This window comes from Haemaphysalis longicornis, unplaced genomic scaffold (assembly GCF_048455015.1).
Source record: "Haemaphysalis longicornis isolate Haplotype H1 unplaced genomic scaffold, Haemaphysalis longicornis Haplotype H1 scaffold_9, whole genome shotgun sequence".
In the NCBI taxonomy this organism is placed as follows: Eukaryota; Metazoa; Arthropoda; class Arachnida; order Ixodida; family Ixodidae; genus Haemaphysalis; species Haemaphysalis longicornis.
This window is the reverse complement of record NW_027526460.1, coordinates 16,904,330-16,927,179: the sequence shown is the minus strand read 5'-3', so window position 1 is coordinate 16,927,179 and position 22,850 is coordinate 16,904,330. Positions and strand designations below refer to the sequence as shown.

General features: G+C 46.4%; 1 protein-coding gene across 1 annotated transcript in view; it reads right to left on the bottom strand.

Annotated features, from left to right (window-relative positions):
* Positions 1–1,954: 1,954 nt before the first annotated feature.
* The window catches only part of LOC144152532 (beta-1,4-mannosyl-glycoprotein 4-beta-N-acetylglucosaminyltransferase-like), a 69,401-nt gene continuing 48,505 nt past the window's right edge, over positions 1,955–22,850 (bottom strand). The window contains exon 3 of the mRNA XM_077683825.1: positions 1,955–6,802. Coding sequence (XP_077539951.1) covers positions 6,596–6,802 — 207 coding nt within the window. The 3' untranslated portion in view covers positions 1,955–6,595. The remainder of the gene's footprint in view (positions 6,803–22,850) is intronic.

The window sequence follows — 22,850 nt, the reverse complement described above, 5'->3', positions numbered from 1 at the left end:
GCAGTGATTTAAAATTCATATGCAGCACTCCAACTCCGTACGCGGCTTTTTCCGCCGACATTTTTAAGCCTGTCCGTGTGGCCTGATTTGTACGCCTCTTTGCCGGGGTCGTTGTTGAAATGGCTGCGCAAACAAGCTCCAAAATGCCTCCGGCAAGAAATGGGCCCATCTGTGCAACATTGCCGGCTGTTCTGTTCGAGACAGCCGAAAAACAAACGTACAGCCACGATCAAAAGTGTACGGACCAGGAAAATGGTAATTCTAGGGTATTTCTCTTCCTATAGCAGCCCGACAAACTGTCGAATGAATGCGAGATGTTGTATAAGTACTCAACTAATGAAAACTACCACACATAGTACTCCAGGCTCCAGGCTAGTACTCCAGAAATAACTCAAAATTGCTGCTTTTATGGTCCGTAAATTCAGATTTTTGGTGTACTATTATGAGCAATATGAAAGGGAACACACGAACGCGTGGCAAACAGCCTCAAAACAGCTGCAGACTCGGAGCGATACGCGGATGGCGCTGTGAAAAACAAAGGGGGAAAGGAGGGCGCTCTTCCACTAACTGTTGGCACTCCCACCAAGCTGGCTTTTCTAGAAAGCAGCAGCTTACGTTATTTCGCCAGTAATATGGTGTCGTCCGACAGCTGATAAGACGCACAGCGGGAATGGGAAAAGTTGTTAGAACAGCGTCCCCCTCTCCACTTTGGTTCCGACGGCGGCCGCTGGGTATCACGCATAGCTGGGTCTGAGGGTGTTTTTGTAGGCGTTCCTGTGTTCCGTTTCATATTGCTCATAATGGTACATGTGACTGGGCTAAAGAATAAAAAAAAACTTAGGAGAAGATATTGTTGCACATAGGCGAAATATTGGACGAGTCCAATATAATGAAAATGATTTGGAAGTTGCGAATTGGGGGGGGGGGGGGGGGTTGAAGCAAACTGCGCTGTTTGCATCAAGTTGACCCTGCAGTCACGCTTAACAGTAACACGAAGCTGCTACGTTGCCGTGTCTCCAAATTCTCATCTTCTTGCTATGGTATGTTTTGTAGCGGAAGTTACACTGGCCGAGGTTGAGCAGTCTCGCGTGGACTTTGAAGGGTCGTGCTGCGCAAGCGCCAGGAGCAGTGGATTGGATTGGATTGGATTATATTTGATTTGATTGGATTGGATTGGATTTGGATTTGTATTGCGGAAGTACGACCTACGGCACAATCTAAATTAAATTGGCTAGTCTAATCAAGTTCTGAAGAGACCGGTATCGGGGTTTACGCGTCCAGAGGCAATGAGCCGGCGGCCTGATAGAATGAAAACAGCGCGAAAGATAAGGACAAAGCAGGGAGACAGCACAACGCTGTGGTATCTCCTTCTTTCGTCTTTGTCGTTTGCGCTGTTTTTATTCTATCGTGATTTACCAACTAGTACACAAACTAAGTTTGAACATTAATCAGGTGGTCGTTTTGGGCTACATTTGGGGCCTCTCATGTGGCAAAATCGTGCCAACTGGAGGCTTGGGTGTGTCCCCAAGAGGTATCTCAGAGCCACGTCCGCGGCGCAGGCTCTACAAAAAAGAGGGGGGTGGGTGGAGGGGGGATGCGTAGATCTGCTAGCTTCACTGCAAATGTGGCAGAAAGGCGACAGTTGTCTGCCACTTGTGCAACGTAGCCCATTCTGTGCACTCCGCTACAACCTCTAGCCCTTCCCTCCCCCCTATCTAGATGTTCTCCTGATGAATTGAACGCAGATACGATGCAATTCAATTTTCCCGCCTTCGCAGTCCTCGCGCGTCATCTGCTGGAGCACAGAGCGCATATTTTTTTTATCTTTTGTTTCTTGCTCTGTTTAGAACCGCCGAGTGAAAGTTCTGTTTTTTTGTGCTTGCCTTTTTCTCGCACAAGCTGAAGCCCTTCTGCCCCATTATTGACGCTTAAACGCGTTGTTTTTTCCCTTTATTTATGTATTTATTCAGATACCTACAGCGCACAACTGGGCATTGTTGTTGGGAGGAAACAAACAACAAAAGATACAGGTAGTATCTTTGAAAAGCAACAAACATGAAACATGAATACAACAAACATGAAAAGCAACAAACACAATGTAAAAAAGAATAAACGATAACATCAACAATCTAGACACAAACAACATTTAAAAAAAGACTAAACAACACACCCCTAAGAGGTTGATACAGGTTGTACAAGATGAAAAAGCAACAAAACAATATTAAAATAAGAGCTAGTACTCTAAACATAAATAACATTCAAATCAATATCAATAAAACCTAGCCAACGTATACTCTAAGCTAAAAGAACGGGGGGACTGCCGATTAAGTACTAACACTTTGACTCAAGTATGCCCAAGGTTTTTTTTGCGTTAAATGATGGGGGCATGTGTAAATTCCGCCAGCAGCGATTGTTGTTTGGAACGGTTTGGCTATATAAACTTCTTGTTAAAGCAATGCCTTAACGTCTAGCCGGAAGGCTGAATCGAGGGATGGACAGACACACCAAATGTTTCGCGTTCAGGTAGACCAAGAAAGTCTATAATGTCTAAAAAATACTGGCCGCGTATCTGCTCCTTTCGTTGCAAATGTCGACGCAAGACGATAGCCGACTGGCGCCCCTGGCAAGTAAACGCATCCCTTCTCTTTCCCGCTCACCTCTGATGCTGTTCCTCTCCCGTCTCATTCTTTTAAGATAACACGCTTGAGGTTTGCTCAAGTCAACTTAAATTTACCACGTTCAATGCGGGGACACCGAGCCATAAATCCCTCCCTGGGAACGAAGATGCTCATGCCACGGCCCGCGATCTTCTTACCCGGGTCCTCCCAGACAAGGCCTCCCGGCCCAACCTAGACCACGGTGCCCCTGCACTAACCCCCCTCCTACAAACCTACACCGACATCCTGTACCACTACAGGGCCTCCCGACGCACTTATCCTCCTCACCCTTCGCTCTCCGTTTCCGACGCCCGCACCTGGCGAAGACTTCAAACTCACACATACCACAACCACGTCGCCCTCCACCGCATCTCCCCCACCTGCTATGCACCCAACTGCTCACGCTGCGACACTCCCAACACGACCGTGCACCTGGTCTGGATGTGCCCACTGGAGCCCCAACCACCCGACCCCCCTTCTGAAGAGCGATGGGAGAGCGCGTTGCCCATTTCCCAGCTCGAGGACCAGGAAGCACAGATCCCTCGGGCGAAGGTGGCGGTGACCCTGCGCGGCCTACCGGAATAGGATGGCCATTCACCGCTCCTAACTCTTCTCTCCCCCTCCCCTCTCCCTTTTTGTGAGTAAACCTTTTCCAACCAAACAATCCCTGCTCCAAGTCGGGTGCCTCGATGCCAGCGCTGCCGTACAGCGGAGACGGGCGTGAATAGAGGCAACCGACTACAACGTTTATAGAACCACGTTGGCCTACTTCACGAGCTTCCAAAGCGGAACGCGAAACGCATCTAGGGGAACCGTTCGTTGCTGTTGCGGTTTGATTCTTTAGAATTCCACCAGGTAGCGCGGGCTACAGTAGGAGACAGTTTTCTGCAGTTGATGTATCTTATTTGCTATCGCAAAAAAGCAAGCACTCGTAATTTTTTAATAAAAAAAAACACTGGAAATATTACTCATGTATTGATTTCCTGCCTTATATTTGCATAATGTCTTGTTCTGGTACAACAATGTTGACAAGTATGAACATTAAAACCGGACTGAGACGTTCAGATTGGGCGGTGAGCATATAAGAATACTGCGCAACATGTGCTCAGTTTGGTCGGCGCCTGAATCGAGTGACAGACAGACAGACAAACAGACAGACAGTCAGAAAGACTAAACGTTTCCCGTTGAAGTAGCCCAAGAAAGACTATCGTTTTTAAAAGAAGAAGGACGTGTCCAAGGCAACTTACGTCATCCAAAAGGCCGTAATGCCGAGATCAACGCTGCTCCTCCGTAGATTCTCCGAAGCGCTACCACCTCGCGTAGGATTAAGGCTCCAGAAAGGTCGAACCCACGCGAGGGAAGAATGTCAAGGGGGCGATAACGCCATGATAACTGAATGAGGTTATGGCCGGGATCGTTTATTCGATGGTTCCTCATCAGTGTCGTTGACACTATCGTGATTACAAAATTGCCCCTTAGTGCTCGTTTCCACAGCTACGCAGTATCGCTGCACTTCGGCTGAAAAGGGCGTCGTTTCGCTAAACGCGGAATGGTTGTAGTTTGAAGCCTTAAAGGCGAATTAAACTAGATGCCGCGAAAGACCACCTCCTCAAAACCAGAGCGGAGAGAGAAATTCTTAAAACATCTAAACTGGAGGCCCATTAATTAGATCATCAACTTAACACCAGATCAAAGAAGCTGTTTCGAGACCTCTCTCATTCCAAAGAAAATTGACCCCACTCCCAATAATGGCAGAAGATTGGCAAGAACTCGTTACATTAGAAGTATATACCAAGACAAACCGAACGCCCTCTACATCGATGCGGCCGCAAACAAGTAAGGCCGTACAAGCATCGGCCTTAGCTACCAACGGACATGGAAAGATGCTTGATTACATCACTAGCAAAAAGCACAATTTTATGTGCCTATTTATTTATTTATTTATTTATTTATTTATTTATTTATTTATTTATTTATATGCCTTAGAAGCCCAGACGGCATTACATAAGGGGGATACATAAACTTGGTACAACAGTGACAACAATACACATGGTGTGGGAACAATATCCATCTGGGACATCAGCAACAATGCGTAACACACCTGAAGAACAGCAAGCGTGCATTGTCAACGCGCGTAACACCCTTGTCATCAAAAGAGTGGCTACAAATCATCACCGGCTTCTATATAAGATAACAAAGCCTATTTGAAACATGATGAATCAGCGAGGGCGACAATATTTGCGGGTAGTCAATAAATAATACGATATTCAGTACGACAGTCAGTACGATACTCAAGAAACAGTACGATATTCAAGAAACAGAAACCACTGCCGTTATTCGAGCAATGAGACGGGCTGAATTCAAGAACAAAACTCGGTAACTATAACTGACTACACTAGGGCCATAAGAACCTTTGCTGGAAAGCTACTTACAACAATTATAAAACAAAGACACTCACTTGTCTGGGCTAACGCCCATCAGGAACTAGACGGTGACCAGGAGGCCGACTGCACCGCAGAGAGCTTGAACATTCGTACGCCCTCCCAGCTTACGTTCCGGGCACAGACAAAATATGAGAGCCTAACGTATTGGTATGCCTTGAACTCGCTATCGAGAATGGTGTGGTCTTCTCAGCCAACGTTGCTCCATAACAGCGGCTTAGCCAACATTTCATTGGAGATAGTCAAAATGTGTGTGTGTGAAGGGGGGGGGGGGTTTAAGGTTGGAAGACGGGTGAGTTGGTTAATAACAATGACGAAATAATCATGGACAGGAGTGGGGTTTTATTCTTTCCTACTCCTGCGCATACATGCATACGTACAGCGTTGTGTGCTTCATCAGAGTGTACAACCCCTCTCCTGTTCACAACTGCCTCGCCTTTCCTTACCCACCCCGATACTTTGCTGGAGTATGAGAAAGGGCTCCGTGGCATGCGCTCTACAGTTTCGCTGGGAGGGATATCACGTCCGGGTCACCAACTGTAGAGCGCATGCCACGGAGGCGTTGAAACAGAGACGACCAGACCACGTAGACAGGCCGATTTATTCCGAACGCCGTGGGGTCTCTATCTACTGATGCCAGGGGCGCGCGAGCCCTCCGGCGGGTGAGCGTGCTCGTGGGCCTGCGTCACGCTGCTGCCGCTGGCACTGTGGCTTCCCGCTACAGGGCAAATAGAACTAAACAATGCTGTAGAAAAGCAGGTGGAACTTGCACGCAAATCGAGAGAAACACGCAGAGCACTCCAATAAACAGTTTACCCTCTCTCTCTCCAGGGACCACGTGGCTTGTTCGGCCTTTTCTGCGTCTTCTTTTATAAATTGGAGCTCCTTCTAAACAGTGATACACTAACAAACACTGATCATAGTCATATAAAAAAAAAGCCAGAGAAGGCGACGGCACGTCATTGCTTTGTTGAGCTTAAAAGAACAATTATCCTTCAAGGATTCAGGAATTTTTATTCGGAGGTTCTGTACATGGTAAGGACGAGAATTAAAGCTGCACGGAAGCAGCTTGACAAGCCTGTGATCCTAATTCTGGCGCTAGGCAGAAGACGGCAATAAATATGCTGTACAGTGTACAGTTTCTGCAGCATTGAACATTAAACACAGAAGACTACCGTAATCCTAATACAGGGTGCAAAAACATGCAATGAGAAAAATATGAGCGCACTGAGAAACTAAGGAACGAAGAGAAGAATCTATTCTAAAAATGTGACAGCACAGCACGAAAAACATGTTTTTGCTGAAAAAAAAAACCGAAGCACATACTGAAACTTACTTGTCTATATACTTGCAAATACGATCAGTGTTGGAAGATGGTTAAGGTGAAGAATAAAAGCGTTTAAAAAAATAGTACACACTACACGACGCCGTACACAATCGTACACGGCATAAAAGTAGAATCCACATCGCACGATTTTGTGCCGGAAGCTGCGATTTCTAGGCAACCATAAGGTATGGAAACAAATGCCGGTTGTTCTTGACATATGCTGGAGCTGTGTCGTTTGGATCGCACGCCTTCAGCTTCCCTTTATGGTCGAAGTATTGCCCACTCTTCCTGAGCGACTCGATGTACGCCAGGTCACTTTTGTTGACGAAGTCCCCCCACCGTATCCCGTCGTCTCTCTGGGCTGAAGCAAGCTTCACCTGCAGGAACAAAGACGTACAGGTTAGGCGTAAAGCAGCTGGTGCAGTTTCGCAAAGCTTAGTTCTCGCCCTTACCATTTACATGATGCAGAATTAAAAGTGATAGACATAAAAATCAAAGCCGTTCCACTCAATGCGAAAGCTGTCGGAAGTGCAGAGCAGTGATCCGCCATAACGGGCTGTAGCGTAGTTTACCGCTCACTGTATAAACAAATGCATTTCCAGTTTCCCGCCTTCGCAGTGCTCGCGCGCCCCCTGCCTGAAACTGCACCAGCGGGAGTTTTGTTCTTTTTGTGCTGTTCTCCCCGCACGTGCCGGCGTTGCACTGCCACATTTTGCGTTTAACATGGTAAAAACCAACCCAACGGGCGTTCTTAACTAAAGGAACGTGGGTGCTGCCGGTTAATTACGTATATTTTTTCCTCAAATGTACCTATAGATTTCTTTGCGCTAAACAACGGGAAGATGTATTACAAGCGCCAGCGTTTCCCGAGTTTCGAACGCGTGTGACTATATAAACCGCTTGGCTTTCGAAGCCCCTGGGGTACGCCGCAAACACCAGCGTTACCCCGGAACGCCAACTTGGTGCTCTATATACTAGGGTCGAGCCAGCGAGCTAGGACGACAAGGCGGGCGCCTAAAGTGCTCTGCACTTTAAAAAATTCATTGCCATACACTCTGCGAAGAATGATGACCAGTAAAGCTGGGGTGCGTGTTCTTAGAGCCGCCTAAGCGGCTGATTGTAATGTAATTCGTTTTCAGATATTTTGGGCAGAACAGCAATTTGCAGCAGTTTTCTGTAACCATATTGCCTCGGAAGACGGCCAGCAATTGACAGCAGACAATAATTAGGTAACGTTTACAAGTTGTCATATAACTTGTTCTGGGATAGTTTTGGTAAAACAGCAGTGACAGCAGTTTTCTGTAACCATACTGCCTCGGAAGACGGCCGGCAATTGACAGCAGACAATAATTGGGTAACTTTTACAAGTTGCCATATAATTTGTTTTGGGATAGTTTTGGTAAAAGAGTAGTGACAGCCGTTTTCTGTAACCATACTGCGTCGGAAGATGGCTAGCAATTTACAGCAGACATTAATTCTCCAACGTTTACTACTTCATTGTGAAGTAATCATGACAACTGAATGAAACTATACGTAATGGCAGGGTCCTCTTAAAGGCTAATTGTCATTTAATTTGTTTCGGGAATTCTTCGATAACTCGAGTTAGAGCCTTGTTTGTAATCATAACCCCTCGGTAAATGGTCATGCTTCACTGCGCAACAGGGAATGTGGAAAAGCCGGCTTACAAAAACCAACCTTACAGAATGTTTTTAAAGTCGGCTTCACCTTTCAACGAGAATAGATTGCTAGAAAAACGTTTGCAGGGCAGTAAGCTGTCGTACCAAACAAGTAGGATCTGTTTTTTTATTTTTTATTGTTTTTTTCTGTAGTGGCAACCGGTTTTCGCGCGGCGAAGAAACCTTGGCCAGAGAGCGGGCGCACGATACCAGCAGAGACTCTAATCAGGTCCAGCCCTAGAGCAGCTACGATGTTCAAATATCTTATAGAAAGATTAGAAAAGCTACAAAACCAGGCAGCTAGTTTTGTTACTAACGATTACGACCCTTTTGCTATCATCTCGGCGTATAAAGCTACCCTTAGCTGGGAACCACTACAGTCCAGACGTAAAAAGTTAAGATTAAAATTTTTCCACTGCATTTAGTAAAATCACAGCGGTATCGACAAAAAACAGTATCTTCATGAGCCAAACTACATATCACTGCGTCATGACAATTCACAAAAAACGCTACAGTATTCCCGCAGAAAAAATATTCTTGCAAATTCTTTTTTTTTCCAAGAACAATATATGACTGGAATATATTGTCAGAGGAATTGGTTAGCCTACAAAACAACGATCTTTTTTGATCCCGTTTATGATCAATGTGGTGTTCGTTTTTTTTAACCAAAATGAATAAGTGCTTTTAGAAAAGTGTATGAATGTATAAATGTTTTTGTCTACTCTGTTCTGTACATGTTCCATGTCCCCCCTACAAAAATGCCCACGTGGCGATGTAGGTATCTTGTAAATATATAAACAAATAATAAGTAGCCGCTTCAACCGATAGGAACACTAGCCGAGTTGGACGCCTGGACGCCCCTAAGTTGGACGCTGGATGCCCCTACTATGTAAATCTCGTACAAGCAAGAGAGATGACGACGCCATAGAGTGGCGGCATCATTGCCACCAGATTTGATAAACAAAATTGCCGTTGTTTTGCTGTCGCTACAAAGTCAACGACATTACAAGCCGCGTTTGGTTTCTTTCCTACGTTATAATGCCTCTAATTCATAATAACTTGGTGACCCGAATGCCGAACAGTTAAAGAACCAGATATATATATATATATATATATATATATATATATATATATATATATATATATATATATATATATATATATATATAGGGAGTAGTAGAACTTTGAAGATGGTAGAGAACACAAGAGAAGAAAAACTTCGAACAAGGTAAAAACACGATTGTGGCCTACGTTTCAGCAAAGAGAACTTGCTTTCCTCAGGGCCTTGCTTTCCTCAGAACTTGCTTTCCCTGAGGAAAGCAAGTTCTCTTTGCTGAAACGTAGGCCACAGCCACAATCGTGCCTTTACCTTGTTCGAAGTTTTTCTTCTCTTATATATATATATATATATATATATATATATATATATATATATATATATATATATATATATATATATATATATAGCCACGTTGCCAAGGCCTACGCGGTTGTCTTCAAGAAAAACAAGTTTATTGGAGTGAACTTGTGCTCCCCTAATAACTCAAATAATACACGGTCGGCGAAGCAGCAGTCAGTAAAGTGACGTACGCAAGCGAGCGTCGGAGATCGAATGCCGCGGCTTTTATCTTTCGGCGCAAGTGTTTCTGGAACAGTCGATTCACATCCAGAACATTGTAGATCACATAAGATTATTTTGGGCTAGTGACGTTAGGGCGAAAAAGTCTGCTTATCTGAATGTGACAGCCAGTGCGGCATTAAAGTAAAGAACGGAAGACGCGCTTCGTTTGGAACGCAGATAACACAGCCGGGTGTGGCCCGGCAGTAAAAACAAACAATAAATAAACCAATAGATGGTTCGCGGCAATATATATATATATATATATATATATATATATATATATATATATATATATATAGACTGAAAAGATAAAAACTCACACAGAGCGCGAAAAAAATAAGGTTAGTAGAGACAGAGACAAACGAGAAAGACTTAGAAAAAAAAATAAGTTTACTGACGTTTCAGGGAGAGGACTCCCTTTCTTCAGAGTACTCTGAAGAAAGGGAGTCCTGTCCCTGAAACGTCAGTAAACTTATTTTTATTTTCTAAGTCTTTCTCGTTTGTCTCTGTCTCTACTAACCTTATATATATATATATATATATATATATATATATAGACAGAAAGATAGGTCAGCAGTCTACGACGCCGAATTGGTAAGGCATTCGACATGTAATCGAAAGGCGTGGGTTCGGTCCCCACTCTGGGCGCGTGTTGTTCTTTCTTTCTTCTGTATATTAAAAAAAAAATGTTCACTTCATTAACCGTAGTAAAAAAGAAAAAGAGCCTAACCACACCCCTATGCCTCCTTTGGCGTCGTAGACTGCTGACCTATCTTTGTGTATTTCCTAAACGAGCCCCTCATTTCCTTACTATGTATATATATATATATATATATATATATATATATATATATATATATATATATATATATATATATATATATATATATATATATATATATATATGTAGCGAATCAGAATAGGAAATGAGGGGCTCGTTGAAAATAACAAAATCGCACCAGACCGGTATTCTGGAGGTCGTGGGTTCGGATCCCACCTGGCGGGCATTTTTTCTTCACTTTCTTTCTTTCTTTCCAAATTATTAATCTGTTTCAATGATCTACCACATCCTCCCCTTTGCTTTCCGAGGTTTTCTCGACTGCCAACCCTTATTTCTGTATATATATATATATATATATATATATATATATATATATATATATAAGGTTAGTAGAGACAGAGACACACGAGAAAGACGTAGAAAATAGAAATAAGTTTACTGACGTCTGAAACGTCATTAAACTTATTTCTATTTTCTATGTCTTTCTCGTGTGTCTCTGTCTTTACTAACCTTATTTTTTCGCGCTCTGTGTGAGTTTTTATCTTTACATACTATGTATATATATATATATCTATATATATATATATATATATATATATATATATATATATATATATATATATATATCATACCAGAAGTTTGTGACAATGAACAAAAGGGAGTTACGTTGTCATCATAGCTGTAAGTGAGTTTCACTTCTATTCATTAATTTACTTCGCTTACTCTGAGCCCTGATTGGGCACAACAGAAACGCTTTGTACGGCGTCGACAAAAAATGTTTTGTGATGAAAAGAAGAAGCATAGCAAAAGCTAAAAGTTATACTAGAAGAAAAAAGGAGATTCCCCATCAACATCATTATCATCGTCATCACATAGAAGAGGGCAAGATTGTTCCGGCCGGCGAAGCCCACTACTTTGCGCCTACTCTACTTAAAGGCCATTGGCCACTGAAAGCACCACTTACATACGCCATTAATGTTTTCTTTTATCAACGCAATACTATTGGCGGTTCTTTTTCGCAGTATAAGGCGGAATCGAGGGCGAAAAGTTGTAATGAATATCATAGGTTGCAAGGCAATAGCTACACACTTAAGAAATACCGATGCGCGAAGCACGAACCTCAGGGAACACCGGAGCATACATGAACTATTGATTTATTGCCGTCAACGTATAGGTAGGGAAGACGATTAGCAAAAAAAACACAAAACCCATTTGACACTACGGTCAATGTTGAGAATACTTAGGTTGCATAAAAGCAATGTTTGAGACACATCTTCAAACACTTTGTCAAACACGAAAAAAAAATATGCAGTCCTCTTCAGAGCCTTGGACGTGTTGAGGAGAATTGTAGTTTGTAAAATTTATTGTTTGCGTTTCAGAGAAAAACAACTTCCAGGATAAAATTAAACGCTAAACGTTGCTGAGCAGGGTGGCACAATTTTTCTGTGGTCACGCCACGATAAATACCTCCCACGGATCGACGGTGATAATTATCGTGGTTTACAGTGTGCTTTCTTTTGTAGTTTCGGATGGCTGGAGGCTGCGGTTGGCTTGTGAGTGCTCAAACATGGACAGACGGAAATCAAGGACCGAATCAGGGCCGTTACAATCGAAACCACAGACCGTATCTTCAGGCCATGCGAGCGGAACGGAAAGTGCTTTTTGATAGCTACTCAAGAAGGCATCGATAGCGCTCAAAGCAAACAGGTTGATGGCGTTAAATGATGGCGTCTCTCCCTGATAAATGGGAGCAGGAAGCCTCTTCTCCATCTTTCGGAGAACGGATTTTTGAAGCCAGTGATATAAGTTTTCTGCCAGTCTTCCAGAATGATGCACATGACGAGAGAAGTTCAATGGTTCTTCTGTAGATTATTACGACAATGCCAGCCGTAAGTGCCGATGATTCTCATGAATTTCATTTATCAGCCAATCTCCAACATCGACGACACAAATGACGATGTTGGTTTTGACAAATGACTCTACAAGCGTCAATAAACACCGCTCCGGCAATCGAAGTGGTGCAAAAATGAGCTTCTCTACCATATCCCGCATCGGAAACGACAGTGACGACTATAGACGCCGACGAATGCCGACAATATCGACAGGTAGCTCGCAGAAGGAGGCCCACATTTAAATCATGCCCCAACATATCAACGTATGTCTACATAAATTCTCTTCGACCGTCTGCTTGGGCGCAAGCCAGCTCATCACTTACGTGCTGCAAAACTAACGCTCGCTGGCATCGTGGGGAGCCGGGTTGGAGTCAGATAACGTTTTGTTATTACGCGTGAGCCTGCGTATTACTGCGCTTCCTCGATTCGCGTCGCGGTGTATGGATTCTGTCAATAAATGCCTCGGGCAATCGGAAAATGAACATGGTGGTGGTTCAGGCCTAGCATTATTAGATACCCGCAGAGTAGCCATACCCGCAATAAAACGGCTAATTAACTTGGACAGTTCAGCCAGTCAACAGCACAAAAAATGAAGCAAGCAAAAAATCATTCAATTTTGAAGGAACGTATTATTAGAAAATAAATATGCAGGTTTTTCAAGGCACCTGCATGCGTCGGCGACAAAAGTGAAGAAAGAGCGTTGCTAGGCAGCTCCATTCTGTCGGCCTGTGAAGCCTCCCAATCAAGGCCGGAGGGGGAAACAATGTCCCGCCAGCGATATGAGGCTTTGCTAGGCGACACCAAGCATAGTCGCCGTGTGGTGCTTCCGGCGTGGGCGTTCGAGTCTCTACTGACAGCCAGACCCCTTATATCAAGTAACTCTGCTGACAGCGACCGGAGCGGGCGTGGTCAATCAGCATAGGTGTAAGAGCGCGGAGGCGCGATAAGCGACACTTAGTTTTTCTAGCTTCTAAAGACGATACATTTCTTGGGCTACTCAAATCCGAAAATAAATGTCCGTCCGTCCGTCCGTCCGTCCGTCCGTCCGTCTGTCTGTCTGTCTGTCTGTCTGTCTGTCTGTCTGTCTGTCTGTCTGTCTGTCTGTCTGTCGGTCTGTCTGTCTGTCTGTCTGTCTGTCTGTCTGTCTGTCTGTCTGTCTGTCTGTCCCTTCATTCGGCATTGAGGGTAAAGTAAAAGGACCGACAGGATTATATAGACAAAACGTTTGCAAACCACTGGCAACACACTCTATGCTTGTCAACATTGTCCAGGAAAAAATAAAACAATCGGGATATTTAAGGCAATATACACAAGTGGTATTTGGAGTGTTTTTTTAATTAAATATACATGGCTGCTTGATTTTTGAGATATAAATAAAAAGAAATACGTGTGAAAAAATGTTTCGACCCGAAAATACAGAAAGCGCTCGCGCAAGCCTGGACCTCGTGGCAGTGTTCCATATTCAGAAGTAAACAAAGGTTCCTACCGGGAGATGGCGGGAGCAGTGGAACACGAGAAAGTTGAATTAGCTTGAGCAGACATCCACTATGCGTATCGTGGGAGGGCCGCAATGGAGGGAAAGAGCATGGGAGGTGGATGGGAGAGGGAAGAGAGGCATTTACGTGGCAGGGGCGCAGGAGACTGCCATCTTTTAATGATATTTGCAAGGAAGTCAGCCGATACGTGGTCAATTTTTTTTAGATACTGGTACAATTCGGGCCGGACGAGCCCCTTCCTAACGAGCCCCTTATTTCCAAACACTATTATTGTGCGAAAGCTTAGCGAGGGCCTCGGTTATGGCAGCCTTGATGCCAAGGTAGCATAAGAGGGTTTCCCGCCAGTTACCCGCATATGACAGGCTGTAGACGTTCGCGTCACGCCCCGGGGGTTGAAAAGAAGGTCCCCTTCTCCCCGTGTAGTCTGAGTGGCGCTGGCTACCACCCTCCAATATCAGATACAGTTGTAGTAAATATAAATACCCCAGAAAGTGAAGGAGAACACAGTCGCCCAGATAGCCGAATTGGTAAGGTATTCGAGATCTAATCGAAAGGCGTGGGTTCGGTCCCCACTCTGGGCGCGTGTTTTAAGTGCGAATGCACTTTATAAGCGACCCCGAACCTTCCGCCGTCCGCATAGCAACAGCTGCGGGTGCGCGCGTTTTCGTCTTCCTTAGCAACGGGGGAGATGGGCGCGCGCTGCCTGGCCGCTGACATGGCACATACCCACGTGGGAGATTGGCCAGGAATAAGTGCGAATGCACTTCTTAAGCGAGCCTGAATCGTCGCGCTCCTGTTTCTCAAAATCTCAAAATCTCCTGTTTCTCAAAAGAGGACTTGGTCAACGTGGATACGCTGGCCCGTTAAACGCTCCAGCCCCCCCCCCCCCCCCCTTTTTTTTTTTAATGGCTTAGGCGTTTCCCTGCCTGCGCCTTTCCTCATTTGTTTTGTAGCGCTTCAGCACATGGCTGCCTCGGGCGAGCTTCCTTCGCAGTTCCAGGTCGCAGTCAGATGTGCCCAATGCGTCCATTGGACCTCCCGCAGAAAGTGTCGCCATGCGGGTTGTGGGTGGAGGGCGCACTCCACTGCTTCTACCCTCGCTTTCCAGAGGGCGTGTAGTCCGATGGCTAGGACACAATCACGGAAAGCGGGGTGCTCTGTGTCCGCGCACAGGAACTTGAGGCCCGGCCAAGTGATGTTCCACGACGTTCTGAAGCACGATTGTATTTCGTGCCAGAAATACATCGCCGTGTTGCAGTCAAGGAATGCATGTTCTGCGGTTTCCGGTTTGCCACACAGGAGGCATCCGGCGCCCCAGGGGAAGAAGAAGCCCCGCTCCTGCTGACGCGCCATGACTGGTAACACTGCCGCGTGGAAACGGAAGAAAAAATCTTTTGTGCCGACTGGGATGGGGGATTGCCTGACCCGCTTGAGCACATCGCCTCCACCCTGAGGGACCGGTGGCTGACGGTACAGGGGTGGTGGCAGTGTCTGAGCAACTAGATCGCAGTATAACTTTCGCGGCTTCACAGCGAGCAGGTATTCCCAAGAAAAACACGTCTGAAGTGAAGCCACCGCGCTGGCTATCTCCCTGAAGAACCCGGTGATGCGAGAGCCGTGATCGACAGGCGCTGATGTGGCAAGCCACGGCCGCAAGTGAAAGGAGCCTAGGCATTGGATGGCCGCCTGAAGAAACGGGTCGACCTGGTCGCGGAAGAAAAGGAAGCGCTGGACTACGAGCTTGAGTTCTGCGTTTATCAGTCCAATTCCACCCCCCTCCACGCTCCAGAAGAGATTGGTGCGGCGCATGGGCTCGTATTGCGACCGCCAAACGAACACTGCCCACGACCGGTGTAGCCTCTGTATCGAGCCGGCATCGATGGTGGTAATGCGCGCTGCGTACAGAATTGCGGGGTAGGCTACCATGTTGCACAAGAGGGCCCTTGCGTAAATGGATATGTTACGGTTCCTCCAGGGGTGAAGCTTCCATTCGGCCGCGTCAACTTTTGATTTCCATCGAGGCGCCACCGCCTGGCCCACTCCGATCTTTACCCCTAGATATGTCTCAACGCGGTCCGACCACCGCATGTTGAAGCACTTGCGCGGCTTTCTTTCCCAGCACCCCAATCAGGCTCCCTCGGATTTTTCAAGGTTGAGCTCTGCACCGGAGAAACCGCAGAACTGATGTGCCAGTCGGAGTACTTCTCCGGCTTGGGCAGCTGTTGTGCAGATAAGGGCAACGTCGTCGGCATATGCCAACACTCGGAGTTCCCGTCCGCCCATAACGAGTCCCTCGATTTTGGTGGACGCAGCAACCATGCGACACAGCGGCTCCAGGTAAAGAGCAAAAAGTAGTGGAGACATTGGACAGCCCTGGCGGACAGAGTTTTGTACCATGATGGGGGTTCCTACTTGCCCATTAACGATTATGCTCGTCGAGATTTGAGTGTAGCATATCTGGATCCACTCCATCATGGTGTCTCCTACTCCGCAGTGTCTGAGGAATGTGATGTCAGTGTTAGTAACGCGCCTTATATCTTTAACGCATTCAAACTACGTCGTCAGCGGCGTGCGTTGGCGACTCAGCGGCGTTATAGCGGCTTGATAACTGCGTGGTGTACACGTGATACTACAAACCCGCTAGTTCTGCATTCTCTCACGTGACTGCGCCTCCTCTCCCTTCACTCCGGTCGGCGCTTCGCAGCTGCGGTGCGCTGCGGTGCGGTGCGCTCCTCCTCTCGAACATACACGTTAATTCACCAAGATTTCCGCAGAGGGACAAACGAGGCGTGTTAAGCCGAACGTGATCACGAGGGGGTGTTAATGTAACTAACGGGCAAAATGCCACCAAACTTCAACAAACTCCCCCTCATAGCATCACCCCGTGCTTCGCACTTCCTCATACTCCCCTTCGGGGAAATGCGGGGGAATTTTTTTCTTTCTTTCTTTCTCACGTAATTAATAAAAATAATAATGTAACGTCACTAACGATAAAAAAAATAGTTTAACCATTCCCCTATGCCTCCTTTGGCGTTTTAGACTGCCGGCATTTCTTTCTGTATATGTATATACAGGGTGTCCCAGCTATCATGCACCAAGCTTTAAAAAAAGAGCAATGGCGTTACTCGAAAAAAACCTAGTGCGTAATGTTTGCAGTACTGTGGAGAAGCGGACAGTAATTTTTTCGTTAATGATACTTCACTAATTAATTGTAATTAATTTTCTAACTCGAGAAGTACTGTCCTAATCACTGAAGTGTCAATGAGGCATTTGTAGGTACCCACGAAGGGCATCTAACTGCGGTATTTTCAGCGACGAATTAATTGCGTACTTATTTATTCGAACTGATAAAGAAAACCCGCGAAATATGAAAAATACCACGTGACGGCGCCTCCGCGCGCATTAGCGCGCATCGTAAAGCAATGCCCTCACACAGGCGGCCTCCGAGTTAACCAGAATGAAATAAACAAAAGAAAGAAAGAAGAAATCGCGACCGAATTTGTGCCTTATCTGCACACGCGCCCCGCGAATCTTGCTGTTGCTGCTCTTTCGATGCATGCCATTATCAAGGTGATGCGCTGTCTCTTCAGGCGGGTGACAGGCGAAGCAGTTGCTTCCAATCCGCTTATTTGGGGACGCTGCTTTACAATGCGCGCGGAAGCGCCGTCACGTGGTATTTTTCATATTTCGCGGGTTTTCTTTATCAGTCAGAATAAATGAGTACGCAATTAGTTCGTCGCTGAAAACACCGAAGTTAGATGCCCCTCGTTGGTACCTACAGGTGCCTCATTGACACTTCAGTGATTGGGACAGTACTTCTCGAGTTAGATAATTAATTACAATTCATTAGTGAAGTATCATTAACGAAAAAATTACTCTCCGCTTCTCCACAGTACTGCAAACATTACGCACTAGGTTTTCTTCGAGTAACGGCATTGCTCTTTTTTTAAATCTTGGTGCATGATAGCTGGGACACCCTGTATATATATATATATATATATATATATATATATATATATATATATAGTTAGTAAATGAGGGGCTCGTTGACGAAATACAGAAGGGTATGTCGCAGTTTACAACGCCAAAGAAAGCATAGGCGGGTTGTTAGGCTCTTTTTTACTACCGTTAGGGAAGTTAACTTTTTTTAGATATACGCAAGAAAAAACGAAAGAAAGAAACAAAGAAAAACACGCGCCCATAGTGGGGACCGAACCCACGCTTTTCGATCTAACTTCACTAACGATAGTAAAAAAAAAAACCTAACAACACCCCTATGCCTAATTTGCATTGGAGACTGCCGACACATTTTCCTGTGTATATATATAGATATATAGGGAAAGAGGGAGAGGAAGAATAAAGCTGAGCAGTTACTATTCGGTTCATTGCGGACCGACCAGCAAGGCCAATCTACGATCATGATGACAAGATACCACTGGAACGTGCGCATCACATGTCCAATTAATTTTGGCTTTGATGAGTGCGGCTTCTTGGCTGCTATTTACGACCAGTGCCAACGGCTAAAGGGATTGAGCCGGTAAACGCGCACAATTTATAAACCAGGACAGTGCCGCTCTGTAGTAGGGACAGCGGGTGCGGTTCAAGAATTAACTGGAGAGGTCACTTGGAGGATGACCCGCCGCGGTGGCTCAGTGGCTAAGGCTTTGTGCTGCTGAGCACGAGAACGCGGGTTGGATTCCCGGCCGCGGCGGCCGCTTCTGTGATGGAGGCGAAAAGCATAAACGCCCGTGTATACGAGATTTCGGCGCACGTTAAAGATCCCCAGGTGGTCAAAATTAATCCGGAGCCCTCCACTACGGCGCCCCTAATCGCCTGCGTTGCGTGGGCGTGTTAAACCCTACAATCAATCAACCAATCCCTTGGAGAATGGTGTAAAGGCTATAAAAAAACGATGGAGGAATGTCTCAGAAAAGCCGGTTGGTCGAACTGAAGTACACAACAAGACCTTGTCACTAGGTCTTGCTAGATGGTGCTGCGCGTAAACAGGAGATGGCGCCGCAGTCCACCGCGTATACAAGCAGGTTCCGCAAATCACACACCCTGATCCCGCCATGGATGGAAACGAACGTAAGAAGCGTCACGCTGCTGCTTATCATCAACGAATACAACGAGCTTCACCGAATACAAATCATCCCTGCATCTAAGAACTCAACTCTCACGGCTCAAATCGAATGACGGTCGGGGCGCAAATCGGACGTCACTAGGGGCACAACTTGGATGTCATTTCGAGTCCCTGTACTCCGCACCCTCCACATCATCCATGGAGTGGAGATGCTGCCATTTTTTAGCAACATCTTTACCACACCGATGACGACAAGGCCAGGGAAACCGGCCGAGGGAAGCCTGCCAATTTGATTGGTAAAACTGTCCTGCATTTGTGAGCACAAGATTTTTTAACGCAGACTCCAGATTGAGTGAAGTTAGAAGCTAGCGCCTGTCTCGTCTACTCTGCGTCTTCGTCCGTGTTTTTGTGGCGCTTCAAGTCACGGCAACTATTCACGAACCGGCCCAGCAAGACGTTCTTCTAAGTAGCAAATATTGTGGAATTTTCCGTATACTGTCATTACATATACATCTATTGGAGGGAAAGCGACAGCCCCATGTTGCTGTTGTTGGTAAACTTTATTGACACACAAAAACAAAAAAAAGACCCCCAAAGTCCGGGGTTCTGAAAGGAAAAAAAATTATCTATACAGAAGGGAGAACCTGATGACCGTTAGCCACCAAAGCTCGCCACCAGGCCACTCGGTTTGTTCCCTCCGCTGGCGCGGGCCAGTCTTGGTGAGAAGAGGGAGGAAGCGAAAGGGTCTTGAGAGTGATGGTTGCGAAGCAGAACAGTCCCCCAAAAAATGCGGCGTATTGGGAAAGCCAGAATCTTTAGAGCAGCGTGCAGGGCTGCGATGGCCTTCCAGTCCATGTAGTATGTGTGGAGTTAGAAGGCTGTCAGTTTGCGCTTGCCGGATAAGACAAGCCTCTGCCCTTGTTAACAGGTGAGAGGGAGACGGAAGAGGCTCCCTATTCCTGACTAACTGTTGCACAGTCTGGCGTCAATGGAGACGAGCTTGTCGCACTTGCGTGGGTGGGTGCAAAGGGATCGGCCAGGGAGTCTCCGAGTCTCCCGGTTGAGACGGCGCACGGGAGAGCTGATGCGCCAGCTCGTTGCCCAGAACGCGTGCGTGACCAGGAACTCAGTCTAGCACGTAGCTAGTAGCAGTGTGTTTGGCCACATGAGTGTGGAGTGTTCACATCATATTGATGGGAAGCGCCTGCTCCTGGAACAAGCGGAGAGCATCCTGACTGTCGCTGAGGATCACTTGATTACAAGGAGTGGCTAAGGATAAGATCGCGTCGGGGATCGCTTGGGGCCTATGCAGACAGGCCAGAAAGAACGCCTGAGTATATTTTCTGCAATGTCGGGTGGGCCGGAGGAACCACTGCTGTGACACCGCATGTGTCTTTGGAGAAAAAGAAGGCATCTGTGCACGTCACTGTTGGTAGATCACCATAGCGGTAGCGAAGAGTGCATATTCGAGCTCGACGACTTCCTGGATGTGTGGCTGCGGATACATTGATTGGAATGGTAGGAACTGTTATGCGAGGGAGTAGATACCAAGAGGGGTATGTCGCTGTAATGTCGGGTAAGAAAGATATATCGTAATAAAGGGAGGATAGGAGAAGACGCCCATGCAAAGTAAGCTGGAGACGAGTGTGTTGTGCCGCCAAATGAAGATCAACTTGATCTGACAGTGACGCGAACGGCTGAGCAGCCTCCAACTTATCGAGGGGGTATATCTAGGTACCCCTAGAGCCAGACGGGTGGCAGGCCGGAGGAGCCGCTCAAGCTGGGATCGCTGCGATGAGGTTAATTTTACGTATGGCAGTGCGTAAAGAGCGCGAGTATATATTAGAGAGTTTACAAGTCGGGTAATATCGTGTTCTCGTAGGCCTTGGTGACGTCGGGTTAGCCCGCCGATTATGTGAGTTAGTTGGTTATTTTGAGCGTTACATCGATTGAGCTACTTGTAGGCCTTCCCATCATCCCATCCTGCAGGTCGAAGCCGTGGACGCACAGCCAGGGCTTACATGGAAGAGGAATGCATCAACCATGAGTTCTACTCGAGAGCGTTGGTCGCTAGCTTTAGCCCGCAAACGCTCGTCGGTGACCACGAGGTACTCAGACTTCTGCAGATATAGTTTGAGACCTACGCTTGACCCGAACGAGTGGACCACATCAATGCCAGCCTGAAGTGTGTCGAACAGTGCAGCTGGCTGCCGGTAGAACAGCAAGGGTTATGTCGTCGGCGTACAGTCCAAACGAGAGATTAGGAATTTAATGTAGCACACGAGGCAGGGGGCGAAGTGGTAAATTGAACAGAGTATGGGAAAGGACAGATCCCTGACGAACTTCCCTGGTAGGAGTCCAGGGGGCTTGATGGTAGTCCTCTAACACCAAAAAGTGTAGTCGTGTGGTCAGAAAATCATGAATTTAGTTGTACAATCGGGAGCTAGGCGTCAGTATCTGTATTTGCTCAAGAATGGCAGAGTGCGGAACTGCATCAAACGCCTTTTGGATGTCTAGACTAACGATTGCTCTAAGTTTGGCTGCACTCGGATATGCGTACACCTCTTGTTGTATTCGCAGCATTGTATCCTATGTTTACCTGTGACCGCCGAACCCACCCATAGTCCAGTCAAAGAATTGGCTGTTTAAGAACCCAAGTGAGGCGATGCAGGACTATACGCTCCATCAGTTTTCCAACGCAGGACGTAAGTCAAATATGGCTAGACTGTTTAAAGCAAGTGATTTTCCTGGTTTTGGGATAGGGCGGATGTTAGCAGTCTTCCACTCTGGGGGGATACAGCCTGTTCGCCATGCTTCATTGATGAAATGTAGAAGAATTTCTCGAACGGAATCCGGAAGGTTCCTTAAGTTGGAGTATGTAACCATGTCCGGTCTTGGTGTAGTGTGTCGTTTGCAGTCGGTGAATGCTGCGCGCAGTTCAGCAAACGTAAATTCTGCGTCAATAGGTTGTCGAGTGGGACAAGTGACAGGAGGAGGGACAGCAGGCAAAGAAGGAAAAGGAAAGAAGGAAGCTTGAAGTTTGCCAGCCAAGTCAGCGAAGCTAAGACCTGTCTGCAGCCGCAACGATGTGATGTGCGTAGATCGCTGTGCCTGTCCGGACATGGAACGGATAAGTTGCCAAATTCGAGTTGTGTGCACTGTTCCACTCAGAGAGTCACAGTAGGACAGCCAGTTGGATGTTTCAAGAGTGCGCGCATATCCTATAGCCTCGATTGTGAGAGCATTGATGCGTGCTTTGAGGGAGCGATTGAGCTTATTCCGCGTCCATCGGCGCATAAGCGTATGACGCTGATCCCAAAGGCGTAAAAGATGTGTATCAACAGCCGGACGTGTGCCAGAGAGAGCAATAGGCGTGGTGTGGTGTCGAGAGGCGTCACAAATTGCATAAATCCAGTAAATTAGATATGGCAGCCGTATCGATTGATTCCCGGAAACCACTCCAATTGGTGAGGCGAGCACTTCGCGGCGACGGAAATGAAGCACCATTCAAGGGTACAGTTGTGTGAATAATGTGATGATCACTGCCTAGAGAATTATCTTAGACTTCCCTTACAGCCGAAGGTAAGCCTATTGCCCAAGTGAGATCAGGAATCGTATCTCTTTGGCAACTATTGCCTTGTCGTGTAGTACTGGTTAGATCATTAAGCAGAGAAAATCGGAGTCGCTGAGTGACCCGCCTTAAGAGTTGACCTGATGGTGAGGTTTAGGTGTAGAGCCATTCTGGATGTGGAGCGTTAAAATCCCCTGCCGAAATAACAGTATGATCGCGGTAGGAGCGGAGTAGCTTATCTAACCACCCCAAAGCGGGTCTCGCCTTAGGAAGCGAATGCGAATTCATGACAACTAGTGTGGCAA